The sequence below is a fragment of the Pan paniscus genome, chromosome 7, assembly GCF_029289425.2.
Source record: "Pan paniscus chromosome 7, NHGRI_mPanPan1-v2.0_pri, whole genome shotgun sequence".
In the NCBI taxonomy this organism is placed as follows: Eukaryota; Metazoa; Chordata; class Mammalia; order Primates; family Hominidae; genus Pan; species Pan paniscus.
The window spans coordinates 56,840,988-56,858,726 of record NC_073256.2 but is presented as its reverse complement, the minus strand read 5'-3'; the positions used below and the strand labels follow the sequence as shown (position 1 = coordinate 56,858,726).

Below are 17,739 nucleotides of genomic sequence, written 5' to 3'. Positions count from 1 at the left end.
AGTTGTTTTATACTAATGGGCTATGTACTACTAGATTTTGGAATAAAAGGTCTTATATGGACAGTGGAGATGATTTTTTTTTTTCCAAAAACAACTTTTTTTTTTTTTTTTTTTTTTTTTGAGTCGGAGTGTTGCTTTGTTGTCCAGGCTGGAGTGCAGTTGCGTGATCTTGGCTCACTGCAAGCTCCGCCTCCCGGGTTCACGCCATTCTCCTGCCTCAGCCTCCCGAGTAGCTGGGACTACAGGCGCCCGCTACCACGCCCGTCTAATTTTTTTGTATTTTTAGTAGAGATGGGGTTTCACTGTGTTAGGCAGGATGGTCTCGATCTCCTGACCTCGTGATCCGCCCGCCTTGGCTTCCCAAAGTGCTGGGATTGCAGGTGTGAGCCACCGCGCCCGGCCAAAAAAAAACTTTAAAAAAATTTTTTTAATTTAAATTGAATAAATATAGTGAGATGGGGACTCACTATATTGCCCAGGCTGGTCTCGAACTCCTGGGCTCAAGCGATCCTCCTGCCTCAGCCTCCCAAAGTGCTAGAATTATAGGAATGAGCCACCACACTTGGCCAGAGATGATATTTTCTTTGTGTCTTAATTAGATATATGTTGATTTCTGATTTCTAATAAAATCAAGTTTATATTCTGGTCAAAATAGCTCTTTGCCCCTGAATCTCGTCCATTTTAGCCCTAAACCATGTGTAAAGAGAAAACTTTTTAGAATTTAAGGAGAGATTATTCCATTAAGAGGCTTTAGTCTTAAGGGAATGAAGCAGGAAGTATGTGAGTACCATTATTTCAATAGTACTTTCTCCTTTAAGGCTTCAACGAGCCTTTGCTGAACAGGTATAGTGATACAGTTTTAAAACTTGGCCAGGTACAGTGGTTCATGCCTGTAATCCTAGCACTGTAGGAGGCTGGGGCAGGTGGATTGCTTGAGCTGAGGAGTTCAAGACCAGCATGGGCAACGTGACAAAACTCTGTCTCTACAAAATATATACAAATTAGCTGGGCATAGTGGCGTGCCAGGTGTGGTAGCATCATAGCTACTTGGGAGACTAAGTCTGGAGGATTGCTGGAGCCCAGGAGGTTAAGGCTACAGTGAGCCATGATTGTGCCACTGCACTCCAGGCTGGGCAACAGGGCAAGACCCTGTCTCAGAAAAAAACAACAAAAAAACACAATTAAACTAAAGAACTCTACATTTTGAGGCATATATTTATCATTTTACAAAGAAAATAGATACTATTCAAGATAGCACAATAGAGTTCTGCTTTTCAGTTAGAATCCTAGGTAAAATATATTTCTCTTTTTTTTTTTTTTTTTTTTTTTTTTGAGACGGAGTCTCACTCTGTCACCCAGGCTGGAATGTAGTGATATGATCTCTGCTCACTGTAACCCCCACCTCCCAGGTTCAAGCAATTCTCCTGCTTCAGCCTCCCAAGTAGCTGGGAATACAGGCACCTGACACCACGCCTGGCTAATTTTTGTAATTTTAGTACAGACGGGGTTTCACTGTGTTGGCCAGGCTGGTCTCGAACTCCTGACCTCAGCTGATCCGCCCGCCTCGGCCTCCCAAAGTGCTGGGATTACAGATGTGAGCCACTGTGCCCGGCTCTAAAATATATTTCTAGAAAATTTTAAATATACTGTAATTTTTTTAGCAAGAGCTATGTTTGTTCTCCCTCTCTTTTTAATTTTTTTTTTGAGACAGGGTCTCGCTCTGTTGCCAGGCTGGAGTGCAGTGGTGTGATCTTGGCCCACTGCAGCCTCCGCCTGCTGGATTCAAGCAATTGTCCTGCCTCAGCCTCCCGAGTAGCTGGGACTACAGGCGCACTCCACCACGCCTGGCTAATTTTTGTATTTTTAGTAGAGACGGGGTTTCACCATGTTGGCCCGGATGGTCTCAATCTCTTGACTTCCTGATCCACCGGCCTCAGCCTCCCAAAGTGCTGGGATTACAGGCATGAGCCACTGCGCCCAGCCTGTTCTCTCTCTTTTACATATGTTAGACATGTTTACCCATTTAAATTTTAGAACTTCATTTTTAGCTGAGATCTGGGGTATTGAGATCAAACCTCCCCCCCGGTTCTTTTTCTTTTTCTTTTTTTTGAGACAAAGTCTTGCTCTGTCCCAGGCTGGAGTGCAGTGGCACGATCTCGGCTCACTGCAACGTCTGCCTCCTGGGTTCAAGCGATTCTGTTGCCTCAGCCTCCCAAGTAGCTGGGATTACAGATGGATGCCATGATGCCTGGCTAATGTTTGTATTTTTTTTTTTGAGACAGAGTCTCGCTCTGTCGCCCAGGCTGGAGTGCAGTGGCGCGATCTTGGCTCACTGCAACCTCCGCCTCCCGGGTTCAAGTGATTCTCCTGCCTCAGCCTCCCAAGTAGCTGGGATTACAGACGCATGCCATGATGCCTGGCTAATCTTTGTTTTTTTTGTTTGTTTGTTTGTTTTTTTGAGACAGAGTCTCACACTGTTGCCCAGGCTGGAGTACAGTGGCACGATCTCGGCTCACTGCAAGCTCTGCCTCCCGGGTTCACGCCATTCTCCTGCCGCAGCCTCCCAAGTAGCTGAGACTCCAGGCACCCGACACCACACCCGGCTAATTTTTTGTTTTTTTTTTTTTTAGTAGAGATGGGGTTTCACCATGTTAGCCAGGATGGTCTCGATCTCCTGACCTCGTGATACACCCGCCTTGGCCTCCCAAAGTGCTGGGATTACAGGCGTGAGACACCGTGCCTGGCCTAATCTTTGTATTTTTATTAGAGACGGGGTTTCACCATGTTGGCCAGGCTGGTCTTGAACTCCTGACTTCAAGTGATCTGCCCGCCACAACCTCCCCAAGTGCTGGGATTACAGGCCTGAGCCACCACACCTGGCCAATACAGTATGTTTTTAATACCTGGGAAGAAATACATCTAATGTTAATAGTGTCAAGGATGAGATTACAAGAAGAGGCATTTTCACTTTTCTACTATACATTTCTGCATTGTTTTAATTTTTAAAAGAAGTGCATACTGCTTTCATAATTGAAAAATATGTATCTTTCTGGCATGGAGAAGGGTGCACAGTTTGAAAATTAATACATTTAAGACATTTCTAGATAAGAAATATCTAAAACAATGTAAGAAGCCTTCAGATCTTCAAATAAACTTCAATTTTTTAAAGTTATGGATATAAAAATGTCTTTGATTTATTTTAACACTTAAATTTTAATTATATTACATTTTAAAGAAACCCAAAACAGTGCTCCAATTAAATTCACAGTCCAGTGAGATTTTATATCTAGGTCAGATTCTTCTTGTATGTTTTGGAAAGACTTCCATCCGTGAACTAATTCTTAATGTATTTCTTTCCAATCAGGCCCAGTGGGGCTGCATGAAGCTGTTTATTTTCAATAACTAGTTATTCCAATGTGTTGCTTCTTGGGGGAAAATATGAGGACCTGGAACAAACCCAGGCAGAACATGTGACTCTTCCTAACTGACGTTAGTGAAGGCAGTAACTGTATACATATTTAATTACCTTAAAGTTGTTTAGAAATAAATAGAGCCTGCTTTGAGAATGAACCAAGTATCAATCACAGAAAATATTGGTTTTTGTTTTGTTTACAATTTGAGCATGGATTCTTACCCATGTTTTCAATTCTTAGATGAACAGCAGAGTACCTTTCAGGTGACACTTTATCAAGTTCTGCAATATAAATCTGGGAGTGCAATCATGTCATCATTTATCTTCTCAATAATACAGTTATGTGTTAAAAATTGTTTTATTAGGCATATGTAAAATAAGAGATTCAAAAAATTTAAGTCTATGTATATTTACTACAAAAGCCCATGAGGTTGGCCTCATTTTCTGACTGTTAGCTTCATCATTCAATTCTTAACTTGTCTGCTTGCTAGAAACTGTCAGATTTCCTCACAGATGGTTTCATTTAGTGACTGCTGTAGTATTCAATTATCATAGCCTGAAACAGTTATATTTTCATTCTGTCCACTATTCCATGTTTAATTATGATCTAAGATGAATTAGATTCTGAAATACAAAGTGATATAAAACCTAGTACATTTGACCAAGAGGTGTTTGCCCAGGTTGACTCGAGACTAAATGCTGATTTGAATGGGAGTCGCCATTCTTTATGATAGCATCAGTTTATTCTCAAAATGATTCCATTGACTACTAGAAATAAACTGTTATACCTTGAAAGATAATCTCAGTATTAAGTTTGGGGGGAAACATGACTTTTCTGGGATTGAAATTAGGTTTGGAATATCATTGGGTAGTAGGTTCAGTATTATTATTACATTTTAGAACATTTTCATGATATATATTTTATAAATATGAAATATTTTTTAAAAGAAAGTAGATCAGGTGTTTAGGGCCTAATTTGTTTAGTCTGTGTTCACTATTTCATTACTTTTTATAATGATGTGTGGTATTTTATGTTCTTAGAATCTGAATGAAAATTGCAAAATACAAAAACTTTTTTCCCTTCTGCCAATCTTGTAAATAGTGGTTTTTTGTTTCGTTTTTGCCTTCTTGATCTAAAATTGCTTTCGTTTTCAGATGGTGGCCAGCAGAGATCTGCAACCCCAGGTCTGTGCCACTGAACATCCAGGGCCTTAAACATGACTTGGGGGACTTCCCTGTATTCTTCTTTGGTTCTCATGACTACTACTGGGTACACCAGGGCAGAGTGTTCCCTTATGTTGAAGGAGACAAAAGCTTTGCTGAGGGGCAGACTAGTATTAACAAGACCTTCAAAAAGGGTAAGCTGGATGGTGTTTACAATGACTCAAAACTACAACTCCGGTGTCAGTTTCTCAACATCTCCTCACCTCCCTAATATTTCTGGTATTAGAGAATTTTCACTAGACATTATGATCCTGTGTCCATAAGCTTCCAGTCACATTAGAACCAGGTTTAAAATACGTTTCAATATTGTAGACTGTGCTGTGTATTTGAAAGGAATTTCTTCAGTGTCTTTCTATAAACACAGATTATTCTAGGAATAGTCTTTTTTTTTTTTTTTTAGACAGGGTCTCACTCTTGCCCAGGCTGGAATGCAGTGGCATGATCACAGCTCACTGCAGCCTTGAACTCCAGGGCTCAAGCGATCCTCTTGCCTCAGCCTCCCGAGTAGCTGGGGCTACAGGTGCCCACTATCATGCCCAGCTAATTTTTGTACTTTTTATAGAGATAGGGTTTCACCATGTTGCCCAGGCTGGTCTTGAACTCCTGGGTTCAAGCGATCTGCCCACCTCAGCCTTCCAAAGTGTTGGGATTATAGCTCTGAGCCACCAAGCCCAGCCTGAGAATAGTCTTTTTAATCAAGTGAAGTTCCTTTGCAACAGAAGAGTAGTAAAGACTTCCCATGAAAAGCCTTACAACTGCTTTTGCAATGAGTTGCCAGCAAGTTTGGCTTTCTGGTAAGGGTAAAATGAATTTAAATCTATTACGAGGCAAAAAGCTGCTCTTAGGGTCACTTGGAGACTTCTGATCATTGAAGTAGAGCCTCTCCCCTGAGGCAACAGCATGCACAGAGCATAGTGTTCAGTGAGTTATATCCTATTTCATTGTTACCCCATCCTGGTGGTAAACAGTAACTTCCAGAAAATAATTTTAAAAAGAAAAATCTCAGGCCAGATGCAAAGCATTGGGAAGGCAGCGTAAAACTACTATCCCATCAATTTTCCTTTGGTTTTTGGTATTTACATACTTTGTATCATCTTATTGGCAGCACTGGAAGAAGCTGCAAAACGTTTCCAGGAATTGAAAGCACAAAGAGAAAGTAAAGAAGCCCTAGAGATTGAAAAAAACTCAAGAAAACCCCCTCCCTACAAACACATCAAAGTAAGTCTTTATCTCTGGCCTGGGATTGCCAAATAAAATAAGAAACAAAGTAAGTCTTTACTATGAAAGCATTGGTATTTAATAGATGAGACGAAATGCATTACTTTTTAGTAGTTAAAGACCCTTTTTGACTTGTGCAAACTTTTGCTAATTATCACAGTCTTCTGTAAAACAGAGCTTCTGTTGGAAGCATCAAATGGGAGCCATAGTTATTGTGCTGTGACAATTAGGTCTTTGATAAGTCCTCTCATACCTAGTAGCAACATGTCTTATGTGAAATCCTGTTCTTGTTCTACCAGGTTATCCCGCCACCAAATGAGAATATAGGTGTTTACTCCCTTTATTTCAGAGAACCCACAAACAAGCGTATTTTCTCTTGTTTTCAGTTATGAAATTTCCATCTAGTGAAAGTAGAAATACCCAGGATAAATAAGTGAAAATTCACATGAGGCTTTGATATTTTTGTCAACTAAATGACAAAAGAGATGGTTATTAATCTCAGCTTATTCATCAGGAAAGATAACCTTTCTCGGAGTAGCACCACGAGGCAGTAGCGTGGATGTTTTAGATGTTCCTGTTCACATTGCCAGATGACTTACCTGCTGCCTTTCTCTCGCTTGTGATTTTGTTTTCCAGGCTAACAAAGTAATAGGAAAGGTGCAGATCCAGGTTGCTGACCTGTCAGAGATTCCCCGCTGTAACTGCAAGCCAGCTGATGAAAACCCTTGTGGCTTGGAATCGGAGTGCCTGAACAGAATGTTGCAGTATGAATGCCACCCGCAGGTGTGCCCAGCTGGAGATCGTTGTCAGAACCAGTGCTTTACAAAGAGACTATACCCTGATGCAGAGATCATCAAAACGGAGCGGAGAGGCTGGGGCCTCAGGACCAAAAGGAGCATTAAGAAGGTAGCATGGGATGGTGGTGGAGGGTGGAAGAGACCAGAACCTGGCTTTTTAGGAATGCTTCAGTAGGGTATAGTTCTAGGGATAAAATCAGCAGGAATTTGTGGTAAAATGTTAAAACTTTCCATGTTGAGAGTTTGGTACTTCTTGAGCAAAGAAGAGTAGTAGGAAGAAGATAGTGATAAAATGTGCTTAAACTTTGAGTGTCCAGTGGCTAGTCATAAAAAGGAGAGAGGGGACACTGGTAATTTCTATGTGAAATGGTTTTTACTTGTTTTTTTATTGTTTTATTTTTATTTTCTTTTAAAGACAGGGTCCCCATTCTGTTACCCATGCTGGAGTACAGTGGCGTGTTCATAGCTCACTCAAGCCTTGAACTCCTGGGCTCAAGAGATCCTCCCACTTCAGCCTCCCGAGTAGCTGGATAGGGTCTCACTACATTGCCCAGGCTGGTCTCAAACTCCTGGACTCAAGCAATTCTCCTGCCTTGGCCTCCCACAGTGCTGGGATTATAAGCATGAGCCACTGTGTCCAACCTAAAACTACTCTTGACATTTTTCTACCTTTTAAAAAAAATCAGCCGGGCACAGTGGTCACAGCCGAGGTCAGGAGATCGAGACCATCCTGGCTAACATGGTGAAACCCCGTCTCTACTACAAATACAAAAAATTAGCCGGGCGTGGTAGCGGGCACCTGTAGTCCCAGCTACTCGGGAGGCTGAGGCAGGAGAATCGCTTGAACCCTGGAGGTGGAGGTTGCAGTGAGTTGAGATCGCGCCACCGCACTCTAGCCTGGGTGACAGAGCGAGACTCCATCTCAAAAAAAAAAAAAAATCAAGTTTGTAATTTTAAAATGCCATCTAATGTAGTAAAGTCATAGAATACAATCAATACAATACAAAAAAGATAGCAGAGTGAAATTCTTCTTTCATCCCTTCAATTCTTCATCTCCTCATCAGAGATAACCATTGTTCATAGTTTGATAGGTAGCCTTTTATAACGTTTTCTATATAGTTATAAACATATATAATAATACATTTTTAAGGGTTTTCTAAACATAAGTATCAGACATTTTCTTCCCATTCACACACGATATCATAAATACATTTGTGGCAGTACATATAGATTTTACTTCATTCTTTTTAACAGTCTTATTTTAGTCATAGTAAAATGTACCATATTTAACCTATTTCCCAATAAGTAAATAAATAACCTATTTCCCCAATAAATAAATAATTTAACCTATTCCCAATAAATAGATACATAAATATTTTTAAATTCCATAATGAATGTTCTTTGTCATCCACCTTTGTGCATCTATTTCTGTAGGTCAGATTGCTCGAAGTGAAATTCAGTTATTCGGTACACGTGTATTAAGCTGCTTCCTATGTGGCAGGTATTATTCTTGGCACTTGGAAAACAATAGTGAACAAGACACATGAAACCCTTACCTTAGTGGATCTGCTTGAGGAGACAGATAGTAAACATGTCGAGTGCCATTAACTGCTGTGAATAAGAATAAAGCTGGAAAAGGGGCTAGCTGGTGACAGGGATTGCCCTTTTCAATTGATTGGCTCAGGGAGACCTGAGGAGGCGCCATTTGCCGTGTGTGTAGTAGAAAGCCATGAAGGTGTGTGCAGGAGAAGAGCATGTCAGACTGGAGGCAGGCAGCTGTAAAGGCTGCAGTGTGCTCCAGGAACAGCAGGGAAGTTCTGTGCCTGGGGAGGAGCCACAGGAGAGGAAAGAGAGGAGCTGCGGTGAGAAGGTCAGCCACCGGCTAGATAGGATGGTGCCTTACTGGCCATATCGGCCATGGGATGGGGAACATCTGGAGGATTTTACTAGGGAGTGACTTGATCTGATTTGGTGTATTAGTTTTCTATTGCCACACACAAATGTTACCACAAAGTTAGGAAATTAAGACATAACACACATTTTATTATCTCACAGTTAATATGGGTCAGGAGTCTAGGCAATCCTTAACTGGGTCCTCTACTGAGGACCTCACCAGGTAGCAATCAAGGTGCCGACTGGGGCTGGGTTCTCCTCTGTGGCTTGACTAGGGAAGGATCTGCTTCCCTGCTTGCACAGTTGTTGGCAGAACTCCGTTCTCTAGCTATAGGGCTGAGAGACTCCAGTTGTTTTTGTTTTGGGGTGTGTGTGTGTGTGTTTGTTTGTTATGTGGTTGGCCAGGAGCTGCTTTCAGCTTCTAGAGGCTGCCCACGGTTCCTTGCCACATGGGATTTCCAGCATGGCCACTTGCTTCCTTACAGCCAGCAGGGGTGAGAGACACTACAGGAAGATGGACACTGAAGTCTTATGTCATAAACTCACATAATCACCCCGTCACCCATGCCATATTCTGTTGGTTAGAAGCTAATCACAGGTCCTGCTCACATGCAACAAGGGGAGGAGGCGACACAATGGCATGAACACCAGCAAGCAGGCATCACAGGGGCCACCTTGAGAGTCTGTCTGCCACACTTGGGTTTCGAAAGGATAACTGTGGCTGTGGTATGGAGAACATATGATAAGGAGGAAAGAGCGATAAAGGGAGACCATTAGAGTCGCCCAGGAGAAAGACAATGGTAACGTGGAATCACTGGGGTTGTAGTTGAGCCAGGAGGGAAGTGGTTGGATTTCTGACATTTTGAAGGTAGAGCCAACAGGATTTGCTGATGTATTGGATATGTGGACTGGGCTGCTTGGTCAAAGGCCAACCACATCTAAAATGTCATTGTATAATGCAAAATGTTTTATATTACTTTAGTGCCATGCATATCATATATACAAATTTTTGCCTATGATTTCACTGGAGTTTATGGGGCCATCCTGAAATCCATCCACTTTAATATTGTGTTAACACCTTTTAATAGTAGTTGCACTTATTCTGAAATGTGTTGTAAGATAACTTATTAAACAATCTTGATTTTCCTGCTCTTTAGCTAGCACTTGAGGGTTTGCTGATGTAAGACAATTGGTCTTTTACAAAATAGCTAGAAATATGCAATCACTGAAAAGTGTAATAATCACAGAGACATTATAGCAACATGAAAAAGATATTCGGGGTATTTACAGGAAAGAAGTCCAATATGAAATGGAATGTACACAGTCAGTCCCCTTCTTTCTCCACAGAACAGATTCCTGAAAATGTGTGCCAAACTAGGAACTTCTTGTTATGAAGTTGTTTCTTTCTCAGAAAAACTTTTAAGGTATTAAATATTGAATGACAGCCTCTTTGCTGTGGTCTATTTTAAGGTATTAAATATTGAGTGACAGCCTTTTTGCTGTGGTCTATTTTAAGGTATTAAATATTGAGTGACAGCCTTTTTGCTGTGGTCTATTTTAAGGTATTAAATATTGACTGACAGCCTCTTTGCTGCGGTCTTTCAGGACAGATCTGTCCATTTTTTAAGTTAATGAATTTGTTACCATTTTTTTTCACAGTTGAATTCATAGTTAATGGTTTTTAAGTCTAGTCAGCATCTCTTTGAGGCTAAAGATCTGTCTCAGGACATCTGAAATATTTCCATCTTTATTACAGTGGTATCAAGTTTATGAGACTTGCTCTCATATTTGATATCAGCACTTAATTTTTCTGTATTTACTCATTTTCATAGACTAACAAGTATAAACCATAATAAATCATGATCAAGCTTTTAAAGTCACAAAACTATTTCTTCAAATGAAATCTTACCTTGAATCCCAATGTGTGAAAAAAGAAGTAGTAGAGCTGATTTGGTTGAAATTCTCCTCTATGGGTTTCCACTAAAGAAAATTTGCCCTAGGCTGGGCGGAGTGGCTCACACCTGTAATCCTAGCACTTTTGGAGGTTGAGGCAGGTGGATCATTTGAGGTTACGAGTTCGAGACCAGCCTGACCAACATAGTGAAACCCCATCTCTACTAAAAATATAAAATTAGCTGGGTGTGGTGATGCACGCCTGTAATCCCACTACTTGGGAGGCTGAGGCAGGAGAATCTCTTGAATCCAGGAGGCGGAGGTTGCAGTGGGCCAAGATCATGCCATTGCACTCCAGCCTGGGCAACAAGAGTGAAACTCCGTCTCAAAACAGAAAATTTGCCCTAACATCATTAAGTATAGTAACAGTATGTGGCAATGCAGCCAAGATGGCAATACAGTCTGCTACCCTTTGATATCATATCATAGTGCAAAATGTTGTTCATCAGCTGATAACAAAGTCCAAACTGGATACAGGAAAAGCCATTTGAGGCTGACAGTGTATATAATAGAAAAATGTGCAGAACAGTCCCATGTCCTTTGTGAGAAAGGACTGGAAGGAAAAAGTGAAGGAAATTAACTGTTTATGGTGCTGCCGTTACAGATGAATTTTGGTTTGTTTTTTTTCCCTTGAAACAGTCTTGCCCTGTCACCCAGGTTGGAGTGCAGTGGTACAGTCACAGCTCGCTGCAGCCTTGAACTCTCGGGCTCAAGTGATCCTCCTGCCTCAGCATCCTGAGTAGTGGGGACCACAGCCATGCACCACCGCACCTGGCTGATGCTTTTTATTTTTTGTAGAGATGAGGTTTCACTGTGTTGCCCAGGCTGATCTCAAACTCCTGGCTCAAGCAGTCCTCCTGCCTCAGCCTCCCAAAGTGCTAGGATTACAGCATGAGCCACCACACCTGGCCTGTTTTTCTAACTGAATTCCATATCATAGCTTATACAGTAGATAAAAACAGGAGAGAGAAAAAGCCAGTGGTCACCTTTGGTAGTGACTGCTCCGCAGCTGAAGCATATGTAGCTCCGTGAAGCAGACCGGTGCTTCTCGCTGAGCTCACTCGCCACATGCCACCAAAGGAAGAGGCAGGGAGGTTAGGGCCCTTCTAGTTTAACCATTCATTTCTTTTCCCTTATTATAATCTATTTTTATCAATAGAAAAGGTTAAATGTTTTAAAGACCATTGGCTTATGTTCCTAATGACTTTCCACAATCAGAAAACGTGATGCAGTACTTCTTTCTCTTCAGATAGGGACTACCAACAGTTCTGTGATACTAAGAGCTATGAGAAGGGCTAGTGGAAATTTGTAGGGTGGGGGGTGGGAGGGAGAATGGGGAGAATGGGACAGAAATCTGATAAAATAAGCCAATACCTTTTTGTTTTTCAAGACATTTATTTTCCTCTAAAATATATTAGTAAGATTGGTAAGTCCTTATAGAGAATGTTGACCTAGATTGAATGAGCAGTGCTTTTGAGGTGAAAAGGTTAATGATTATGTAATTATAAACACAAAATGTTGAATGTACAATATTTGCTCTTATTTTAAAAGGAGCTTATCACTGTATGCCTTTTAGAACAGCTTAAATAATAAATAGTGGCAATACCAGATGCAGACAGGACGTGGAGAAAGTGGATCTCATGAACTGTTGGTGGGAACATAACGACGGTACAGCAACTCTGGACAATAGTTTGGCAGTTTCCTTAATAAGGAAACATACACTCACCATATGGTGCAGCAGACACACTCCTGGCCATTTATCCAGGAAAATGAAAATCTATGTCCACACGAAAACTTTCACTAGAATGTTCATAGCAGCTTTATTTGTAAAGCCAAAATCTGGAAACAATCCAAATGTTCTTCCATGGGTGAATGGCTAAACAAATGGCAGAAACACTACTCAGAGATTTAAAAAGAACAACCTGTTGATATACTCAGCACCTTGGGTAGATCTCAAGAGAATCTGCCTGATTTTTTTCTTTAAAGCCAATCTCAAAAGGTTCTGTACTATATCATTCCATTATAAAACATTCCTTTTTTTGTTTTTTTGGTTTTTTGAGACAGAGTCTTGCCTTGCTCTGTCACCCAGGCTGGAGTGCAGTGGCGCGATCTCGGCCCTCTGCAGCCTCTACCTCCTGGGTTTCAGCGATTCTCCAGCCTCAGCCTCCTGAGTAGCTGGGATTACAGGCATGTGCCACCACGCCTGACCAATTTTTGTATTCTTAGTAGAGACAGTGTTTCACCATGTTGGCCAGGCTGGTCTCGGACGCCTGACCTCAGGTGATCCACCCGCCTTGGCCTCCCAAAGTGCTGGGATTACAGGCGTGAGCCACGGCGACCAGCCAAAACATTCTTGAAATGACAAAATTCTAGAGATGGAGAGCAGGTGAGTGACTGCCAGGGGTTAGGATGAGATGAGTGGAGGAAGGGTGTGATTATAAAGGAGTGAGTATCACAAGGAATCTCTGTGGTGAGGCACCAGCTCTGTATCTTGATTGCAGTGGTGATTACATGATCCTACGCCTGCTAAAACCGCATAGAATTATATACACACACAAATGTATGCATGTAAAATTGGTAAAATCTGAATAAAGTCTGGATTATACCAATGTCGGTTTTCTGGTTTTGATATTGTACTGTAGTTATGTCAGATGTTACCACTGGGGGAAACTTGAGTGAATGTTCCCAAGATTTCCCATGTACTATTTTTGCCACTTCCTCTGAATGTCAGTAATTACTTGAAAAGAAGCTTAAAAACAAAAACAGAGCTCACTTGTTTCAGATTCAGATCTCTTCCAGGTCTCACCCCGAAACCTGCATAGCCACCAACTAGTAAAAGTCTGTTATAATATAGCTTCAAAGGTTAGAGTTAGCTTTATCCCCAGATCCCAGCAATGCACCACATGTTGTCACTTGGACTATAAAAATAGTATTGTCAGCAAGAAAAGGCAAGCAGATTGTCACCTTCTGAGGCACTTATACCAGAAAAATAATGCCACCTGAATGCCTATGAATAAATAACCATTTCTTTCTAGGGTTGAAGTTATATTTTCAGGGTTCTCTTTAATTATTTTGGGTTATACATGTGTGATTAAGCAATGCTTTATATAATACACTGATTTTAACTTACATATTGCACATTTATCTCCAGGGTGAATTTGTAAATGAATACGTCGGTGAATTAATTGATGAAGAAGAATGCAGATTGCGAATCAAGCGAGCCCACGAGAACAGTGTAACTAATTTTTATATGTTAACTGTTACCAAGGTAAAATTGCTTTTTTTTTTTGTAAGAAAAAGGGATTTGTTTTTGTTTTTGTTTCATAGTCTTAATTTGAACTCAGTTTCTTTTAATTTGATTTTTCTTCAGGCAGAGCATAATGATTTGCAGTAGCTAGTGTGCTGCCTACTATAATGTGCCAATTATACCAGAGTAAAAAATGAATGATACTGAAGCTTTGCACGTCATGTAAGACAGCACTGTGAGTGAAAATAAAACCAGGAGCAGGGTTAGCATATCTGGATTTTAGTCTGAGCTCTTTGTCAAAAAAGTCCTGGGCCTCAGTTTCTTTATTACTGAAGGAGAGAATCAACTCTGTGATTCTAAGTTATAAGCCACCGTTATTAAAGTTCTACTGTAGCCAAAACTCCAAATTGTTCTGTATATTAAAACTTTTCGGCAGGGCATGGTGGCTCACACCTGTAATCCCAATACTTTGGGAGGCTGAGGAGGGCAGATCACATGAGCCCAGGAGTTTGAGACCAGCCTGTGCAACATAGGAAGACCCTGTCTCTACAAAAAATAAAAATAAAGTTAGCCAGGTGTGGTGGCACATTTCTGTGGTCCCAGCTCCTCAGGAGGCCGAGGCAGGAGGATCACTTGAGCCCCGGAGGTCAAGGCTGCAGTGAACTGTGATCACACCACTGCATTCCTGCTTGGGCAATGGAGCAAGACCCTGTCTCAAAAAAAAAAAAAAGAAAAGAATGAGCGCTGTCATAAGAAAAATGACAGTAAAGCTGCTAGTTTAATCTCTGCAGTTGTAAGACCTATTTGATACACAGTACATCCATTATCTCAGTTAATTTTTTTGTCAGTTCTCTGATTTACAGAGGACAAGAAGCTGATGTCCAGCCATGATAAGTGATTTGTTGACTATTTTGTTACACTTTTAAGAACCAAGACTAGTACCCATATTTCCTATGTTCTAGGCTATCATATCTCTATAACTGAGATTCAGAATATCATTAAAGTAAGAAATGGAGCTTAAAAGTATTTTAACTGATACGTCATTGTTTGAAAGTTGTACAACTTTCATAAACATATTTCATAAACATCAGTTAAAATGTCGTTCTTTATGATTGCTGGGATCTGGCTCCTGCAACCCTATCCTCCCTGCCAGTGGCCCCTTCAGCCACCGTGACAGCACTTGAGAGGCTCAGTTCTGTGGAGCTTATCCAGATTATTAGAGTTCAAATTCAGGAAACCTGAAAATTCAGCTTTTCAATGTATTGTGAACTTTAAGTAAAAACAGAGCAAATAGATAAGCACTGGAGAATATATCCTACACAGTAGTCCTTCCATCAGACAGATCTCCAAGTTTTGTTTCTCATTTTTCTTTCTTCTTTCTGGCCTAAGCTCTCATGTATCCCCTCCTATACTAGTTTTGCTTCCTGCTTGGAGCAGAAAAGGAGGGCTGACAGCAAAACAACAGAGCAGTTATCAGAACTTTGAGATCTCTAATCAGAAAATACCATTCCTAAACCTCTGGCCCACTAATCTTCTAAATAGCATTATTCCATGGTCTATTTGTTTCTAGAAGCAAACTTAAAAAGCAACTAAATCCCACTTTATCCTAATTACTTTGACTTGAAGGTCATCAAATAAAGGAGAGAACTTAGTAAATTACCCAGGCAGCCTCACATTTCCTGATCTGTCAGTTGTCAAACACCAGTTGGTAGCAAAATGCTGCTGCCTGTGATCCTTGACTGAGTTGGATGTTTCTGGGAGAGACTTAATTTATGTAAAAGGTACTTTTCTTTTCTTTCTGAAGGACCGTATAATTGATGCTGGCCCAAAAGGAAATTATTCTCGCTTCATGAACCACAGTTGTAATCCCAACTGTGAAACACAAAAGTGGACAGTGAATGGAGATGTTCGAGTGGGACTATTTGCTCTCTGTGATATTCCTGCAGGTAAAAAAGTGACTCGTTCCCCATGCTTTCCTCCCTAGGAAGAAAGAATATCCTATAGAGCTAGGACATGGTTCTTCAAGGCTTGATGCCCAAGAACTTATTTAAATAAGAGGAAGGTTATATTTAGAAAACGTATTCAAATAAAAGGAAGGTTATATTTAGAATTGAGTGTTAGCTGCCAGTGAGAGGTAAAAATCTATAACCTCAAAAGGGAATTTAGTGAGAACTTTTATGTAAGAGCGGGTCTGACAGGATTCTGTGTCCGCAGTCCTGCTGAATGAATTCTCCAAGTTAGCTGCTGTCCATAGAGTGTAACCAGATGTTTTAGCTGTTGTTTTCTTTTTAAAACATATTAACAGTAATGAGCTTGTGTTAACAGCAGCTGGTTCCTTAGTTGCTGGGATCTTTTGTTGTTGTTTTCACTTTGAAAGATCATTCTGTTTCAAATTAGACATAAAAGCCTCTGAAGCCAAAGCTGTTTTCATTTTTCCTTACCTATCCAGCATCTGAACAATAAAACTTGGTTTCTCCTTTGTTTAGTTTGTAGAAAAATTGGTGAGAAGAGAAATGTTACAGCTAAAACAGATTTAAACTGTGTTTCTAGAACTCATTGTGGATTGTTTAAGCCCAGCTAGAAGAAAGCTTAGGAGGCCCTAGTTTGAGTCCCTGGATCTTTGGTGTATGCAGTAAACCTTCATTTTGGATCTTTATTTGATCATAATATAAGGCACTAATTACTGGAAATAGTATTGTTACAATTCCATGGTCATATTGTTCATTTAGAAACTAGTGTGAGTTAGCTATAGAAAAGAAGGCTGAACTGGAACCTAGTCTCCTGAGCATAGATTGCAGATTCTTAGACCCTATCACTTTGGTTTCAACCACTGCTGTGAAAAGGACATGACTTCTTTTGAGGATGTGTAGTTTTGCTGTCATTGTTCCTGGGTGGGGATGTTTTTCTCCTTTTCTTTTTTTACCATCACTGTTATCAATGAGGTAGAACACTGGCAAGGGAAACGCCTTCATGCCAAAATGATGTCTCTTTTTTTCATTAGGGGAGTGTGCCTGTGAGAGCTTTTCTCTTCCCCATGACTCGAGTTTGAATAATTATTTCTCCTGTGTTTCAGGGATGGAGTTAACATTTAATTATAACCTAGATTGTCTGGGCAACGGCAGAACGGAGTGCCACTGTGGGGCAGATAACTGCAGTGGTTTTCTAGGAGTGCGGCCAAAGGTCAGTCTTGCAGGGGAGCGCCCCCAGTCAACAGGCGATAAGGAGTAGGGCTGTTAAGAAGTCTGTTTGGCCGGGCACGGTGGCTCATGCCTGTAATCCCAGCACTTTGGGAGGCCAAGGCGGGCAGATCACGAGGTCAGGAGATCGAGACCATCCTGGCTAACACAGTGAAACCCCATCTCTACTAAAAATACAAAAAATTAGCTGGGCGTGGTGGTGGGTGCCTGTAGTCCCAGCTACTCGGGAGGCTGAGGCAGGAGAATGGTGTGAACCCGGGATGCGGAGCTTGCAGTGAGCCAAGATCGCACCACTGCACTCCAGCCTGGGTGACAGTGCGAGACTCTATCTCAAAAAAAAAAAAAAGAAGTCTGTTTGTGTGTTTGTGACCATCTCAGGAACCTGCTGGCAGTTGGGCACCTGGGTTAGTTTGTGGGTCATCAGTTGCGCTTATCGAACATTTAGACTGTGACTTTCCAAGGAAGCTTGTTTCAGTAAGGTCTGTTAGGTTCTGAGAATGTATTTCATTTCAGATTGAATATGAAATTAGCAAAAAGCTAATTTAAAACTTTTTAAAAACCCACAAACTACTAAAGGCCACTGAATTATACACTTTAAAATGGTGAATTATGTGGTATGTGAATTATATCTCAATGAAAAAAATTAACAGGTTGTCTAAAAGTTGCTTGGATTTACCACTACCCTTGCAATTAAAAATAAAAAGCACCTGGCTGGGCGTGGTGGCTCACGCCTGTAATCCCAGCACTTTGGGAGGCCGAGGCCGGTGGATCACAAGGTCAGGAGTTTTAAGACCAGCC

General features: G+C 41.0%; 1 protein-coding gene across 8 annotated transcripts in view; it reads left to right on the top strand.

Moving 5' to 3' along the window:
• Positions 1 to 17,739, top strand: part of NSD3 (nuclear receptor binding SET domain protein 3) — a 113,374-nt gene that overhangs the window by 87,837 nt on the left and 7,798 nt on the right. For 5 of the 8 annotated variants that reach the window (XM_008956145.5, XM_003830725.5, XM_003830723.8 and 2 more), the window contains 6 exons: positions 4,568 to 4,770; positions 5,742 to 5,854; positions 6,491 to 6,760; positions 13,649 to 13,765; positions 15,549 to 15,690; positions 16,818 to 16,924. In XM_008956145.5, coding sequence (XP_008954393.4) covers positions 4,568 to 4,770; positions 5,742 to 5,854; positions 6,491 to 6,760; positions 13,649 to 13,765; positions 15,549 to 15,690; positions 16,818 to 16,924 — 952 coding nt within the window. The remainder of the gene's footprint in view (positions 1 to 4,567; positions 4,771 to 5,741; positions 5,855 to 6,490; positions 6,761 to 13,648; positions 13,766 to 15,548; positions 15,691 to 16,817; positions 16,925 to 17,739) is intronic. The other 3 variants (XM_003830724.5, XM_008956146.5, XM_055116463.2) reach the window with 1 other exon arrangement.